Source organism: Myxine glutinosa (assembly GCF_964187855.1).
Source record: "Myxine glutinosa chromosome 12 unlocalized genomic scaffold, kmMyxGlut1.1 SUPER_12_unloc_1, whole genome shotgun sequence".
NCBI classification, from domain to species: Eukaryota; Metazoa; Chordata; class Myxini; order Myxiniformes; family Myxinidae; genus Myxine; species Myxine glutinosa.
This window is the reverse complement of record NW_027616355.1, coordinates 153,926-170,180: the sequence shown is the minus strand read 5'-3', so window position 1 is coordinate 170,180 and position 16,255 is coordinate 153,926. Positions and strand designations below refer to the sequence as shown.

Below are 16,255 nucleotides of genomic sequence, written 5' to 3'. Positions count from 1 at the left end.
ACACAAACTTATTTTTGGCTCACTTGGAAAGTAGTTCCGTGTAGCATATGCGATGGCGCATCGTCTGTCCATCAATCCGTTGGTACATAAATACTTGCAACTTCTTCTCTGAAACCCATGATGGGATTGTGACCAAACATGGCACAAATTATATTTGGCATGTTGTGACTAAAGTTTGTTCACGGCTTTAAAAAAAATCTACCGGGGGTCAAAGTGGCTTTGGGTTTGACCCCCCAAAATAGGTATTTGCTTTCTTCTCTGAAACTACACATAAAATTCCAATGGAACTTGACACAACATTCCATTCATTACTTATGATGTACCAACGTATGTTCCCGGCATTTAAAAAAATCGGGGTCTAAGGCGGTCTATTGGGGGGTTGCACCCCAAAAGAGGTATTTGCTTCCTTCGCAGAGACTACACACGCAATTCTGATAAAACTTGACCACAACCTTCACCAATCGTGGTGTACCAAGGTTTGTTTACGGCAGGGGTGGGGAACCTTTTTCCTGTCGAGGGCCATTTCGATTTTTAGAACATCCTTCGAGGGCCATGTTAAATTATTGAATACATATATCGGACTCACCTAATGCGATGGCTGGAACTGTTTCTCTTTGGCGAGGCGTTTGGTGTCAGGTGGTAGTGATGATGATGCTACTCGCAGCTGGTTTTGCAGGTTTGGGTCAGTCAGTCTTGAGCGGAACCGAGTCTTTGCAAGAGTCAGTTTTGAAAAGAACTGCCCACAGCTGTAGTTCGTCCCAAACAGTGATGAAAACTTCAGTGCATGTCTCCTCAGAATGGGAAAATCCTCAGCACGTACATACAGTTTGTAGAACTCGAGCAAAGGGAGGTTGTTGTACCTAGCTTTGAGCTCGTCATTGCTTTGCAGCTCAATGATTTCGTGTTGTAGGTTGTCAGGCACATCAGCTGGTTCCACATTAAACGGCGTGGCAAATATGTTCAGTTCCCTTTGTTTACTTTTCATGTCCTGGAACCTCTCTCCAAATGCCTGGAGGAGTTTTGCACACTCAGCAGCATATTCAGATGTCACAGCAGGCTTTTGTTCTTGCAGAGTGGGAAAGTGGATAGTGTTTCCCCTTTCCAGTTGCACTTGCCACAGCTTTAGTTTAGCTTCAAATGATTTCACATGTGATTGCAGAGAGCTGAGAAGCTGGTTGTTCTTCTCTGACAGGTACTTGGTAATGTCCACCATGAAGCCCAAATCACACAGCCACTTGCTATCACTGAGTTCCATGACAGGTTTCCCCTTCATCTCCATGAACTGTTTCACTTCTTCTCTCAGTGAGTAAAACCGTGTGAGCATATTTCCGCGACTCAGCCACCGCACCTCACAGTGGTAAACCAGATTTCCGTACTCTGACTCTAGTTCACTCAGTAGCTCCTTGAACTGGCGGCTGTTCAGCCCTCTGCTTTTGATGACGTTTATGGTGGAAACGATAGTTGTCATCACATTGTTGAGCTTCAGGGACTGTGCACACAGATTCTCTTGGTGTATGATACAGTGGCATACAACTAACTCACTTGGATCGAGACTGAGACGACTCATTTCTTTTTTGAACAATGCAGTCAATCCCTTTTGCGCGCCAACCATGGCTGGGGCTCCATCCGTGGCCAGGCCACTTAACTTGTCAAACTGCAGTTCGAATTTGTTCATAGCCAAAACAACTTGCTCAAACAAATCCTCACCTTTGGTGGTGCCATGCATGGCTTGCAAAGACAGCAACTCCTCCCTCGTATCAAACTCGGCTGTAATCCCCCGCACAAAAATGGCTAGTTGGGCGGTGTTTGTTATGTCCGTTGTCTCATCGCAGGCCAGAGAGAAAAACTGGAAATCTCTTGCGGTGTCCTTCAGTGTTTTCTCAATATCTTGTGCCATGTCAGTAATCCGATCTGAGACAGTTCTTCGAGACAAACTGACACTTTGGAACAATTTTACTTTGTCCGGTGCGAGCAGCTCCGCAGCGGCAACAAGGCACTCCTTCACAAATTCTCCTTCTGAATGCGGCATCAGCTTCTTAGCGATTCGCTCACTCACCACAAAACTAGCATGCGTAGTGTTGTCTCGGTCAGATTGTGGTCTTATGAAGACTGCTTGTTGAGCACCAAAACTCCGCCAAAGAACGTTGACTTTATCCAAGCGCATTCGTCCTTTCAACTCGTCCAGTTTAGCATGTTTCGAGCTGTAATGACGCTCGAGGTTGGCCTTTTTCATCACCGAGAGCGCTTCCCGACAAACTAGGCATACTGGCTTGCCTTTTACTTCCACAAAGAAATAATCGTTTGCCCATTTCTCTTGGAAAGCGCGACATTCCGCATCTACCTTTCTTTTCTTGTTAGTCGCCATGTTTGCATATACCGAATGAAATGATGACATGAGATCACGCGATCACTTGACTGTCCGGAAGGTCGCATATCGCAGTTATGACTGTCCGGAACTCACTTGACTGTCCGGAAGGTCGCATATCGCAGTTACGACTGTCCGGAACTCACTTGACTGTCCGGAAGGTCGCATATCGCAGTTACGACTGTCCGGAACTCACTTGACTGTCCGGAAGGTTGCATATCGCAGTTACGATTAATCGCAAATTAGTTTTAATTTGATGGCAATTATTCTGTTAGCGCCAACATATTTTGCCAACGTCAAATAAATGAATAAGTTCTCAAATGTGCCGTCCGAGGCAGCGTCTGCTCGCCACGTTCGGCATTCGTTGACTGTTACAACACGTGAAAGCTCGCTCCTCTCTGATTGGTTGAATCGTTTTTGGCCATAACTTGGTTACCCTTTGTCCGATTAATTTAAAACCTTGAAAAGGAGAGATTACTGGAATTATAGATAGATGAATTGCCTCGCGGGCCGGATCAAACGGTCTCGCGGGCCGTATACGGCCCGGAGGCCGGAGGTTCCCCACCCCAGGTTTACGGCATTAAAAAAAAATCGGGCCGCGAAGGGAAAAATAGGTATTTGCTTTCTTCTCAGAAACTACACGTACAATTTTGATGAAACTTAACCACAACCTTCATCACCCGTAATGTACCAATGTTTGTTCAAGGCATTGGAAAAATTGGGTGGATCTGAGGAGGTATACAGGATGGGAGAGGGGGGGGGGGGGGGGGGGAGGAGGGGTGTCCAAAATAGGTATTTTTTTGGTTTGTTTAAAGTCTTATGATTATGTTAGTATGATTCTACATGCTGGCCTGTCTTCTAGCAATCATTGAAATTGGTTCTAAATACCTTTAGTCAGTGCAGTATACTACTTATTCTACCAGGTGAGCACCAGGGGTATTGCCCCTATGTTTATCTTCCATCATCTTCAAGAACCTTCCTTACACTGTGCTTTATGTTGACTTGCACACGCTTCCTACCCTTTCACAGTGAGCAAGGCTTGCGAGGAAAAGGAGATGCATCTGAGAGCCGAGAACAAGAAACTCGAGCAAGAGATTTCATTGGTGAAAGAGCAGCTGATCAAGGCGGAGATTAGAAATGGATGTGAGCCCTTCCTTGTCTCGGTCTATTAATTGAGCAATAAGAGTCAGGTTGGGAGTTGTCTGTTTGTGTAACTTTTGTCTTTTTCACTCACCATATTAACTACCTAGAAATTAGAATAGATTTATTCAAATAATTGGTTATACAGAGTGAAAACCACATCTCAATTCTCAAGAAGCCAATTTCAAGAGGACCAGGTTTGTTTTTTAATGGTTACACGCAGGGGTATTGTCAAAATTATGGTTTCCACTAGATTTGTGCAAACACCGGCTGTGTTACGTAGTGATCGAGTTGACATTAAGCTGAATGTAGGACCCATTGCTGATTATTCAAAGTCCCTGTCATGCTAACGACAATATCATTTATATTTCATGCCATAGCATTGGCTGTATACTGCACTTTGGTTATGCTAATTCATTTTCCTGGTTTTCTTAGGTTTTGTTAAAAATTTTTGTCGACATGACCGAGGCTCAGGGAAGAGTTAGAGCAGAATGGCAGAGAATGACACATGGGGGTGAACGACCTGCACACAAGCTGCATGAAACACAGGAAGAAGGGGAAGGGGAAGGTGTGGATGAAACAGAAAAGAAACAAACCAACCAGAAACTAACAAACGAAAAAAGGTGAGGGAAAGGGTGACAAAATCGCAATAACCTGAAAAAGGGAGTGCTTAGGAATGGTGTAATTTGGGGGTATAAGAGATCATGAGTATGGGTGGAGGTCAACTGAGATAGTGGTGAACAGCTGTCTTGAAGCCCTGGAGGGGGTAATGGGACTGAACAGACTGGGGAAGTTGGTTCTGCACATGAGAGAAAAGAGGGGGGAGGGGGAATGAATGTGTGCCTAGCACAGACCTGGGAGGGACAGAGCCAAGAGAGGACAGAGGGTGCAAGACCAAATAGGAAGAGTAGAATACAGAGAGGCCACCAACTTAGCTACAAGTAACCATCGGGGACACCTCTTTGCGGTGGTTGTACCCCCAACACAAGTTGTGGGGCCAAATCTTTCCCATTCTTCCCTGCTGCTCGGATTTGTCAGGGCAACACGGCCACGGTCAGAATGCCGATCGGTCCCCATGGATTGGTTCTTCTCTGCTCTCTTTTCTCTCCTCTTATCCCTTCTCTCTCTCTCTCTCTCTCTCTCTCTCTCTCTCTTTCTCTCTCTCTCTCCCTCTGTTTCTCGCTTTCTCTATGATGCTGTCCTGGCGCTCACTTTGTAAAGGCGGGGTACACCATTCTGGATATGGGTGATCTCTGGGTCACTTTCCTGGGAGATCGATCGGCCATCTCCGAGTCGCGGGCTTGTACGGGAGAACTGTTTGGGGCTATGCAACAACAACATCAACCTATTTGTGAGGCTAAATTAACTGGCCTATAATTTGCATTTCAATATGTTGGATTTTTCCGTACCATACTTCCTGATGATAAGACATAACATGAAATGAGATTTGCTTATTGACAGCAAAGGTTGTGGAGATGGGGCTGAGTGGAGGTGGAAATGGAACAGGCACAGAAGAAATCATTGACATGGGCAAACATCCTCACCAAACAATTGCGACCCATCATCTCCAATAATGGATGAACACAATAATGTAGGGCATTCAAAAAGTTATGTTAATGAGATACAATAGTCCAAGACACAAAAAAAGTATAACAAGTCACGTGGCTCTATTGTGTGTTTTGGGCTGTTAAAAGCCTACTCACGCAGATCTCTGGATGCCACACAAACCGGTAATATATAATTTTATGTACATGCCGGGATTAATTTCCATTTGATCACTGAGCAATCCGATAGGTCGAATCCAAACTGGGAGGCGCAAACAATTATGTAAGTTCGTTCACAAAAGCAATGATTATGCTACCTAGCGGGATCTTCCTATCGACATGGAAAACAAGATGGTGGTCCACCACGAGTTGCAAGCAATATCAAACAGAGAGTTGGCATGGAACCGACGGAGCCTCGGCACGGCCACGGAGATACCACGCACTAAGCAATAAAACTGACTTATGGCTACAGATGTGATTAAAAACATGGAATAGTCAGGATTTGTGGGAAAGTGAGAAGGAAACGATTTATGAAGGAACCAGCAAGCAGGTTATAATACATGAGATGAGAGAAGCAAGGAGGGAATATCACTTATCATGCATGATGGTGACACCAATCTCATGCTATCTCGTGCTCCCTGGTATATCTGTTTCCTTTTGGGTCTCCTCTTGCACAGCAGCAATCACCATACATGCGTCAGAGGGTGATTTTGCCATCAAAAACTCCAAAAGAGTCCCTGAAAACAGTGCGATGGATGTTGTTGCACCAAACATGTTGTTTGCATCACTGTCATGCACACCGTGCAGGCACAGACGCATTGTTTTATATCGACGGATTCAAAAATGCTGGCTCACTCAAACATAAGCACAAAGGGGTGATGAGCAGCAGTGAACAGCTTTGTAATATAGTCTGCCGAGGAGAGGTCATCGCTGATGATGAAAGCTAGCAGCTCAGAGACTGTACCTCTTCCTGTGGTGAAAATAAATGCTCGACAATTTAAAGTCTAGATTTTTTTTTCCTCCTAACGGTTGCTTTTGCCTAAGCTGTATGTGATGTGTAATATTTGTGCCCTAAAATAATATTTTCTTTAAATGTAGTTGGTTGGTGTGCTTTGAGAGCAGTGCAGCAGGTATTGGTGTCTCCAGAGGGTCCACCAACAAATGTTGCTGCTTCACCTGTAGCATCTCCGAAGGACATGCAGAAAAAGGTTAAAGCCAAGTCTGAAAATAAAGGTAAGTCAAAACAGCAGTCATCGGTGTCTTTACCCCACACATGTGAAGCAAAAAGTAGGGTTAAGCTATTGGTTCACTTTGTCTGTCTGTCTGTCCACAAACGTCGGTTTATGATCGAGGAACAACGTGTTTAAATTGAATGTTATATTTTGAACGTGAATCGGAACATGTATCGGAAAACGAACGTGCAGTTTAGCAGTACTTTGGTGCTGAATCGCATCCCGATCGTGCCTGTGCAGAGAAGAGTGAGATAATCTTTTTACTTCTTCTCTCTGTCTAACAACAACAACAACAACAGGCATTTTAAGGCCATTTTCCCTGCAAGAGCGGGGGTTAGCCTTGCGGTCCCCTTGACAATCTTCTCCATTTTGCCCTATTTTCTGCATCTCCCCTTGTTAACCCCCTTGCCCGCATTTCTTCTTCGACCATCTTCAGCCAAGTCTTTCTTGGTCTTCCCCATCCTCTACTTCCTTCTACATTCATTTCCATCACTCTCCTCAACCAGTCACTTTCATCCTTCCTCAACACATGACCAAACCATCTCAAACTGTTTCTCTTCACAGCATCCACCACAGGCTCTATTCCCATCATCTTTCGCAATTCATCATTTGTCTTCCTCTCTCTCAACGATTCTCCACACATCCACCGAACCATTCGCATTTCCACCCTTTCCAGCCTTCGTTGCTGCTCCACGTTCATTACCCATGTCTCGCTCCCATAAATCATAACACTTCTCACACATGCAGCATACACCTTTCCCTTCAGCTTCAACGACACTCCCCTCCTCATCAGCACGCCACTCAGTTCCCGAAACTTCTTCCATGCACATCTCACGCTAGCAACCGTTGCCAAGTCTGATCCACCTTCTCCATTCAGCATGTCTCCGAAGTAACAAAATGTTTTCACACCTTCCAGGTTCACACCGTCTCCAAGATCCAACTCAACATTTCCTCCATCTGCAGCTCCCTCTGTGCACACCTTACACTTGAATGTAGCTGCCACACTGGTTAATGACCCTCTCAAACCACTACATATTTGATGAACCCACTCAGCGCACATTGTACATTGAATGGAGTTCACTCCGACACCCTTCCTGCACACAGCACACGGCCACTTCCCAGTTCTTTCCACCTCACCACATGCTTTACCACTTGCCATCACCTTTGTCTTTCCAATATTCACCTTCAGACCTTTTGTCTCCATACATTCCTTCCACTTGTTCATCTTTTCCTTCAGTCTATCCATACTTTCCGCAATCAACACCAGATCATCTGCATACAACAACTCCCACGGTAAACCCCGCTTTACGTTCTGAGCCAGCACCTCCATCACAGCTACAAATAGTCGTGGACTTAGTACCGACCCCTGATGCACTCCCACCTTCACCTCAAACTCACCACTGTTCCCGTCCTTCGTCCTTACAGCTGTGCGCGTTCATTTGTACATTGCCATCACTACTCTGATCAACCATTCCTCCACTCCTAACTTCCTCAATGCCCATGTCACTACCTCACGTAGAACCCTATCGAATGCTTTCTCCAGATCAACAAACCCAAGAAACAACTTCTTCCTCATCCCCATGTACTTCTCCTGCATCTGCCTGACAATAAAAAGCATGTCTGTCGTTCCTCTTCCTGGCATAAATCCAAACTGCATTTCGTCAATCTTCACTTTCTTCCTTATCCTCCTCTCCAACACCCTTTCCAATACCTTCATTCCATGCTCCAATAACTTTATCGCTCGATACGAGCCACACTAGAGGGTCACCTTTCCCCTTGTATGGAGGGACGAGGGTACTCAGTTCCCAATCCACTGGAGATCGGCCTTCTTTCACCACCAGATTGCAGATCTCTGTCATTCTCTTCACACCCCAATTTCCCGCTGCCTTCAACATATCTCCCACAACTCCTGTCGGCCCTACCACTTTTCTACTCTTCATTGCTTTTATCACTTCCTCAACTTCCTTCTCGGTTATCTTGTCTGCCGGTCCTAAAACTGGGTTACTCTCTATGTTGCCATCGCATTCATTCTCTGAATTCAACAGTATTTCCATGTATCTCTTCCATCTTCCTGTAATTCCATCTGGGTCCACATCAATTTGTCCCACTTCATCCTTCAAGCAACTCACCCCCATCACATCACACCTCTCTTTCGCTATCTGCTTTGCAATCCTGAATACCGCTCTCTGACCCTCTTCCAAATCCAAGCGTTCTCTGAACATTTTCCTACATGCCTCCTGCGCCTTTGCTACCTCTTTCTTTGCAGCCTTCTTGGCTGCCTTATAACTTTAATGCTCTGCCTTTTCTGCCCCCATACCCTTCGCCTTCTGCCACTCCTTGAACTTCCTCCTCTCTCGTCAATCTTCTTTCCAACTTCATCATCCCACCACCATGTTTCCGAGTGCCTCGGTGGTCCTTTTGTCCATCCACATACCTCACCAACGGCTCCCAACAGACTATCTATCATTGACATCCAACCACTTTCAAGCTCAACCACATCATCCTCTACCATACTCAGCCTCTCTTTTAATGCCTCCCTCACTGTCACCTCTTTCACACTGTCACCTCTTTCAACCTCTGTCTGACAGTCAAACAAAATTGAAAATCATTCCAAACAGAGACGTACTGTTTTTAAGGATGTCATAAAGGACACAAACACCAAGCATGAAGAACTAATGTGATGTGTTAAATAGGATGGTGCAAATTGTAAGACACTGCATCAATGGTAGTAAACTTCCGAAGATTTTTTTTTCTACAACCTTTGAAATCTTTATTTTATTTCCACTGAATTATATGCTTGAACACTGCAGAACACAAATCGCCTTGTTGGCACTTTAAAAACCCTTCCGTTTAGCAGTATTTGGGCAAAATATTACGGGATTTTATGTCATCACGATCAATCAAATTTGCCGCTTGCAGACCCCGGCCATGTCCTTGTTTCTCAAGGCTGTGCGGGGTAATGTGTTTCATGAACTCTCTAGTTCTTGATTGTTTTCTTCTACATGATTGAGGGACATGAAAACAGCGAGATGACAGAGGGTAAAAAGGTAACATGGATCGTGGGGCAGTGGGACCATAGTTGAACACATGCAAGGGGACGAACGAACAGGAAAAGAGAGTGTGGCTATGTTAAGCTTGGTAGCGTGAATGAGCGTATGAAAGATTGCGGTTAGGAATGTGGTTTGCCATGAGATTATGGTGCCCTACCTGTGTAAGCCCTGGAGGGAAGAGTGGAATTAAATCTAGCCTTATGATGGCAGTGCCATAAACGGGAGAAAGGAGAAGGAGGAAGGGGTGGATGCGCAGGAAAACTTTTATGCCTCTGCTGATGAAGTCGCCGGAGGCATTATGTTTTCAGGTTGTCCATCCAGCTGTCCGTCCGTCCGTCCGTCCGTGATAACTTGATAAGATTTCGTTACCGCGATAACTTGAGAATGGCTAAAGAGATCTTCGTCAAACTTGGCACAGGTATGTATAATGAGGTAAAGATGAACTGATTCGATTTTGCCGTCACGAGGTCGAACGTCAGAGGTCATGTTAGGAAGAAATACTGTTACCGCGATAACTTGTGAACCAGTGATGGGATTCTGATGAAATTTGGTGCACTTATGTAGAATGATGTAAAGATGAACTGATTGATTTTGCGGTCAAGAGATCAAAGGTCAAAGTCTGCAATATGTCTATAAATTGAGAACGGCTGAAGTGATCTAATTCAAACTTAGTAGAGGCATGTACAGTCACGTGAAAAAGTAAGTACACCCCATGTAAAGTTTTGACTTTTTCAACATATTTCAATATACAGCTATTTGATCTTCATTTCAACAATATTGATAGATAAAGGTGATATTGAAGGAGCTCGGGCTCTCACGTCGATCGGAAGAATGGACGCGACAAAAGCTGGAATTCGTCCGAGTTGCTTTATTCAAACAAAACACTCAGGTACTCTGAAAAGCCCGTTTATCGGGCAGCAATATATATATACACACATTATCCCGGAGCGTTTGCCCAGGAAAGGCGAGAGGGGGCGTGGCCGAGCGTCCTGGCTGCGGCCTGGCAAGTTGAGGGCGAGCCTGCCCGGGCGTCCTGGACGAGCCCGGCATGGTGATCGCTCCGCGTCCTTGATAGGTGCAAGGCGATTGTGAAAACCCAGCGGTAGCCGCTACACACGTCCCCCCAGAATCGACTTGCACCGGCAGGGTCAATTTGAGGGGGGTCCTGATGACCCGGCCGAAGCGACCCCTGGCGGGTCGTCCGGTGTGGTGGTGGGCGGTCGAGTGGGGGGCACTGTGGACGGGGGGCGGCCTCGCCGCGGCGGAAGGGCCACCCGTGGTGGTTGGTCGACGTCCACGTGCGCCGGCTTGAGGCGGTCCACCGCAATCCGGTCCGACCTGCCGCCGATGTCGATGACGAACGACTTGTCGTCCCGACGCAGGACCCGGAAGGGCCCATCGTACGGCGGCCGGAGTGGCCCCCGATGTGCGTCGTGACGCACAAAAACATACTCCGCTGTGCGAAGTGCTGGGGGGACGTAGGACTGGGGGTCACCGTGGTGGGATGTTGGCACGGGGGCAAACCGTCGGGCAGCCTCCTGGAGGTCCGAGCGCTGGTGAGCTGCGGACCAGGGACTGGTAGCGTCGGGCACAAATTCGCCCGGGACGCGTAGCGCCTGGCCGTAGACAAGCTCGGCGGTGGATGCCTGGAGGTCCTCCTTGGGGGCCGTGTGGAGGCCCAAAAGGACCCACGGCAGCCGGTCGGCCCAACCGCCGTCTTGAAGGCCGGCCATGAGCGCGGCCTTCATGGAGCGGTGGAATCGCTCGCACAACCTGTTTGCTTGGGGGTGGTAGGCCGTAGTACGGTGGAGCTTGACCCCCAGGTTGCGGGCGACCGCGCCCCACAGCTCGGAGGTGAACTGTGGTCCGCGGTCTGACGAGATGTCCGCCGGTGCGCCGAAGCGGGCGACCCAGGTGGCGATGAAAGCCTGCGCCACGTCGGCGGTGGTGGTGGAGACGAGGGGAACGGCCTCCGGCCACCTCGTGGTCCTGTCCACCATGGTGAGCAGGTGTGTGAACCCCCGTGACGGGGGGAGGGGGCCCACCAGATCCACGTTGACGTGGTCGAAACGTCGTTCGAGCACGGTGAAAGGTGCCAGCGGGGCCTGGGTGTGTCGGTGGACCTTGGCCCGTTGGCAGGCTGTGCAGGTGCTGGTCCAATCGCGGACGTCCCGACGAAGGCCGTGCCAGACGAATCGCACCGACACCAGCTTCTGGGAAGCTTTCCGGCCCGGGTGGGAAAGGCCGTGGAGGGAGGCGAAGATGCGGCGTTGCCAGGTGACGGGCACGATGGGGCGAGGCTGGCCTTGGGAGACGTCGCAGAGCAGGACAGTGTCCGCGAAGGGGATGTCGGCCAGGCGGAGGCCCGTGTCCGCCGCCCGGAGGGCTTGCACCGTGGTGTCGGTGGTTTGGTCCGCCGCCATAAGCGCGAAGTCCACGCCCAGGTGGACCGCGTTCGCGCTGGCCCGGGAAAGACAGTCGGCCACGGCGTTGTTTTTGCCGGCGACGTGCCGGATGTCCGTGGTAAACTCCGACACGGCGGAGAGGTGGTGCTGTTGGCGGGCCGACCACGGCTCCGTGACCTTGGCCATTGCGTAAACCAACGGCTTGTGGTCGACGAACGCCGTGAAAGGTCGGCCCTCCAGGAGGTGGCGGAAATGGCGGACGGCCAGGTGTAGACCGAGGAGCTCACGGTCAAACGTGCTGTATTTGAGCTCGTTCGGCCGGAGCTGCCGGCTGAAAAAGCGAGTGGCTGCCAAACCCCGTTCACCCATTGCTCATGTACGGCACCCACCGCGTAGTCGGAGGCATCCGTGGTGAGGGCGATGGGAGCGTTGAGCACCGGGTGAGCGAGCAGTGTTGCGTCGGCGAGGGCCCGCTTTGAGCTTTGGAAGGCCGCGTCCATTGCTGCGGACCAGGCGATGTCGTGCTTGGCCGGATTGCCCCGGAGGGCTTCGTAGAGGGGCCGCATGAGTTGAGCAGCGCAGGGCACGAAGCGGTGATAAAAATTCACCATTCCCAGGAATTCCTGCAGGGCCTTTATGGTGCGGGGACGCGGGAACGTGGTGATGGCCTCGACCTTGGTTGGCAGCGGCACGGCCCCGTTCTTGGTGATGTGGTGGCCCAAAAAATCAACGGCCGTCGTGCCGAAGTGGCATTTGGCCGGGTTGATGATGAGGCCGTGCTCGCTGAGGCGCCCGAACAGTGTTCGGAGGTGGAGGAGGTGCTCGGCCCGGGACGTGCTGGCGACGAGGATGTCGTCCAGGTAAACGAAAAGGAACGGCAGGTCACGCAGCACGCCGTCCATCAAGCGCTGGAACGCCTGAGCCGTGTTCTTGAGACCAAACGGCATCCGTAAGAATTCGAATAAGCCGAACGGCGTGATGACTGCCGTTTTAGGGACGTCGGCCGCCCTGACAGGTACCTGGTGATATCCCCGTATGAGATCAATTTTCGAAAAAATGACCCGTCCCGCCAGACGGGCGGAGAAGTCTTGGATGTGCGGGATCGGATACCTGTCGGGGGTGGTAGCGTCGTTAAGGCGGCGGTAGTCGCCACATGGGCGCCAGCCGCCCCCTGGCTTTGGGACGATGTGTAGTGGCAAAGCCCACGCGCTATCGGAGCGCCGCACGATGCCGAGGTGTTCTAAAGCGTCGAACTCGGCTTTGGACATGGCGAGCTTGGCTGGGTCGAGGCGGCGGGCTCTGGCGTAGACCGGCGGGCCCGTGTTTGGTATGTGGTGCTCGATCCCATGCCGTACTGCGACGGCCGAAAACGTCGGCCGCGTGAGGGCCGGGAACTCCGTGAGCAGGCGAGCAAACTCGTTCGCCGCCGGGAGGGCGCATGCCAGCTTGGTCGGCGCGGAGCTGCTCAATGTGCATACCAGGGAGCTGAAGGTTTCGGCGTTGATTAAACGACGCCGTTGGACGTCCACCAGCAGTCCGTGTGCGCAGAGGAAGTCGGCGCCTAGCAGAGCCATGGGCACGTTTGCGGTTACAAACGTCCAAGCAAAGCGTTGGCCGCCGAAGCAGAGGGTGACGTTGCGCGGGCCGAAGGTGCGGATGGCCGATCCGTTGGCCGCAACCAAGGAGGGGCCGCAAACCGCGGACTGCCTGTCCTGGTCAGAGGCGGGTATGACGCTCAGTTGGGTGCCGGTGTCGCACAGGAAGCGCCGTCCGGACGCTTTATCCGTGATGAACAGTAAGTTTCCCGTGTGGCTGGCGCTCATGGCTGGTAATGAACGCCGGCCCGGCCGTTTCTCGGCCTGCCGAAGGTGCACGGGGGTCGGCATGTCCGGGCCTTCTGTCCGAACCTGGCATGATAATAACACCATGCCTGGTCAGGTGGAGGCTCCGGTCGTCGTGCTGGAGGTGGTCGGCTCGGTGTAGCGGCCGCCAATTGCGTCGGCAGTTCGGTCGTCGACCGTGCCGGGTGCTCGGGCGCCATGGGTGTTGCGTCGGACGGCGGTGGGCCCCAGGTCGCTGCTGCGATGCGCTGGCCTGCGGCGGAGATCTTGTCGGCTTCCCTGGCAAGGGCACGGGGATCCGTGATCGTCGTGCTTGCCAGGGCGCGGCGTACCGGGCTAGGCAGCTGACGGAGGAACAGCTCCCGGAACAGGAATGCCGGAGAGTGCTCGCCGATCAGCGAAAGCATGTAGTCCATTCGCTCGGAAGGGCGCGTGTCGCCGAGCTCGGGCAGGTCGAGCAGGCGCCGTGCGCGTTCCGCCGATGGGAGGTCGAAAGCGTCGCGAAGGAGCTTTTTAATCGCGCCGTATTTGTCAGCGGCTGGCGGGCTCTCGAGGAGGCTCAGGGCGCGGGCCGCGGTGGCTGAACCGAGCGCTGCTACCACATGGTGGAAGCGGGTGTCGTCGGCCGTGATGCCTCGCAGGGCGAACAGGGAGTTCCAACCTGTGCGAACCAAACCGCCGCGTGAGCCTCCCAGAAGGTAGGCAGTGGCTGAACCGAGCGCTGCTACCACATGGTGGAAGCGGGTGTCGTCGGCCGTGATGCCTCGCAGGGCGAACAGGGAGTTCCAACCTGTGCGAACCAAACCGCCGCGTGAGCCTCCCAGAAGGTAGGCAGTTTAAGGGCCACTGCCGTGTCCATGTCGGTAGGTCACCAATGAAGGAGCTCGGGCTCCCACGTCGATCGGAAGAATGGACGCGACAAAAAGCTGGAATTCGTCCGAGTTGCTTTATTCAAACAAAACACTCAGGTACTCTGAAAAGCCCGTTTATCGGGCAGCAATATATATACACACATTATCCCGGAGCGTTTGCCCAGGAAAGGCGAGAGGGGGCATGGCCGAGCGTCCTGGCTGCGGCCTGGCAAGTTGAGGGCGAGCCTGCCCGGGCGTCCTGGACGAGCCCGGCATGGTGATCGCTCCGCGTCCTTGATAGGTGCAAGGCGATTGTGAAAACCCAGCGGTAGCCGCTACAATATAATATAACAAATATGAAACATTTACATTTTGTCATCCATTGTATAATTTGAAGAAACATAAATGCAAATTTCGCATGTGGAAAAAGTAAGTACACCCCTACATTTATCACTACTTCAAATACCTAAAATTAGAATCAGGTGCACCAGCTCAGGTGCAAATGATTAGAACATCGTTGGAGAGGATCTTGGAGGAACCTGTCATATTTAATCCTCAGACATTTAGTTTGGTTTGCTCTTTGTTGTTGAAGTGTGCGGCGTCACCATGTCTAGATCAAAAGAGCTCTGAGGCCTTCAGAAAGAAGGTTATAGACGCCTACAAGTCTGGGAAGGGATTTAAAAAGATCTCCAAACATTTTGAAATCAATCATTCGACTGTCCGGAAGATCATCTCCAAGTGGAGAAGATTCCAAACAACTGCCAACTTGCTCAGGCCAGGCCACCCCAGCAAGTTCAGCCTGAGAGCAGACCGCAAGATGCTGAAATAAGTCTCGAAGAACCCCAGAATGTCATCACGGGACCTACAGGTAGTTCTTGCCACTGTTGATGTCAAAGTGCACCAGTCTACCATTAGAAAGAGGCTGCACAAATTTGATCTACATGGGAGGTCTGCCCTGGCGGTTAGGGTGCCGGCTTGGGATCCTAGGAACCTGGGTTCGAATCTCGGTCGATCGCTGAATTAACGCCAGGGGGGTTGACTCAGCCTGTCATCCTTCCGAGGTCGGCAAATTGAGTACCAGCTTGCTGGGATGAATGATCATGGTGTGTACCCCGGTTTAGAATAGGTACACCGTATCCCTGCGCATCGTAAGAGCGTGACCAAGGGTTGGCGTCAGGAAGGGCATTCGGCCATAAAAACATTGCCTCAAACAGGGAACCATGATTGTCATGGGGCCCGCAAGGCTAACCCCCGCTCTAGCGGGGAAAATGGCCTTAAAACGATCATTCATTCATTCATGGGAGGTGTGCCAGGAGGAAACCTTTGCTGTCCAGAAAGAACATCAGGGCAAGACTAAAGTTTGCCAATGAACACCTCGGCAAAGACCAGCACTTCTGGAACAATGTGCTCTGGACAGATGAGTCAAAGGTCTATTTGACCACAGTACCAGAAGACATGTTTGGCGAAAACCAAAGACAGCATTTGGCCACAAGAACCTGATACCAACTGTAAATTATGGTGGTGGAAATATTATGGTTTGGGGCAGCTTTGCTGCATCAGGGCCTGGGAAGCTCACCATCATAGAATCCACTATGAATTCTTCATTGTACCAGAGGGTGCTTGAGGATAATATGAGGCCATCTGTCGGAAAGTTGAAGTTCAACTGAAGGTGGACCTTGCAACATGACAATGACCCTAAACATACCAGTAAATCCACCAAGGAATGGCTGAAAAGAAAGAAATGGAGGGTTCTGGAATGGCCAAGTCAAAGCCCAGATCTAAATCCCATCGAGATGTTGTGGGGGGATTTGAAACGAGCTGTGCATG

General features: G+C 50.5%; 2 protein-coding genes across 16 annotated transcripts in view; both read left to right on the top strand.

Moving 5' to 3' along the window:
- Positions 1-16,255, top strand: part of LOC137437797 (aminoacyl tRNA synthase complex-interacting multifunctional protein 1-like) — a 172,012-nt gene that overhangs the window by 104,824 nt on the left and 50,933 nt on the right. The gene's annotated exons all lie outside the window — the stretch shown is intronic.
- The window catches only part of AIMP1 (aminoacyl tRNA synthetase complex interacting multifunctional protein 1), an 81,035-nt gene that overhangs the window by 13,857 nt on the left and 50,923 nt on the right, over positions 1-16,255 (top strand). For 4 of the 9 annotated variants that reach the window (XM_078768637.1, XM_078768634.1, XM_078768636.1 and 1 more), the window contains exons 3-4: positions 3,395-3,508; positions 6,172-6,282. In XM_078768637.1, coding sequence (XP_078624763.1) covers positions 3,395-3,508; positions 6,172-6,282 — 225 coding nt within the window. Of the gene's footprint in view, positions 1-3,394; positions 3,509-6,147; positions 6,283-16,255 lie in introns of all 9 variants that reach the window. The other 5 variants (XM_078768633.1, XM_068132426.2, XM_068132427.2 and 2 more) reach the window with 2 other exon arrangements.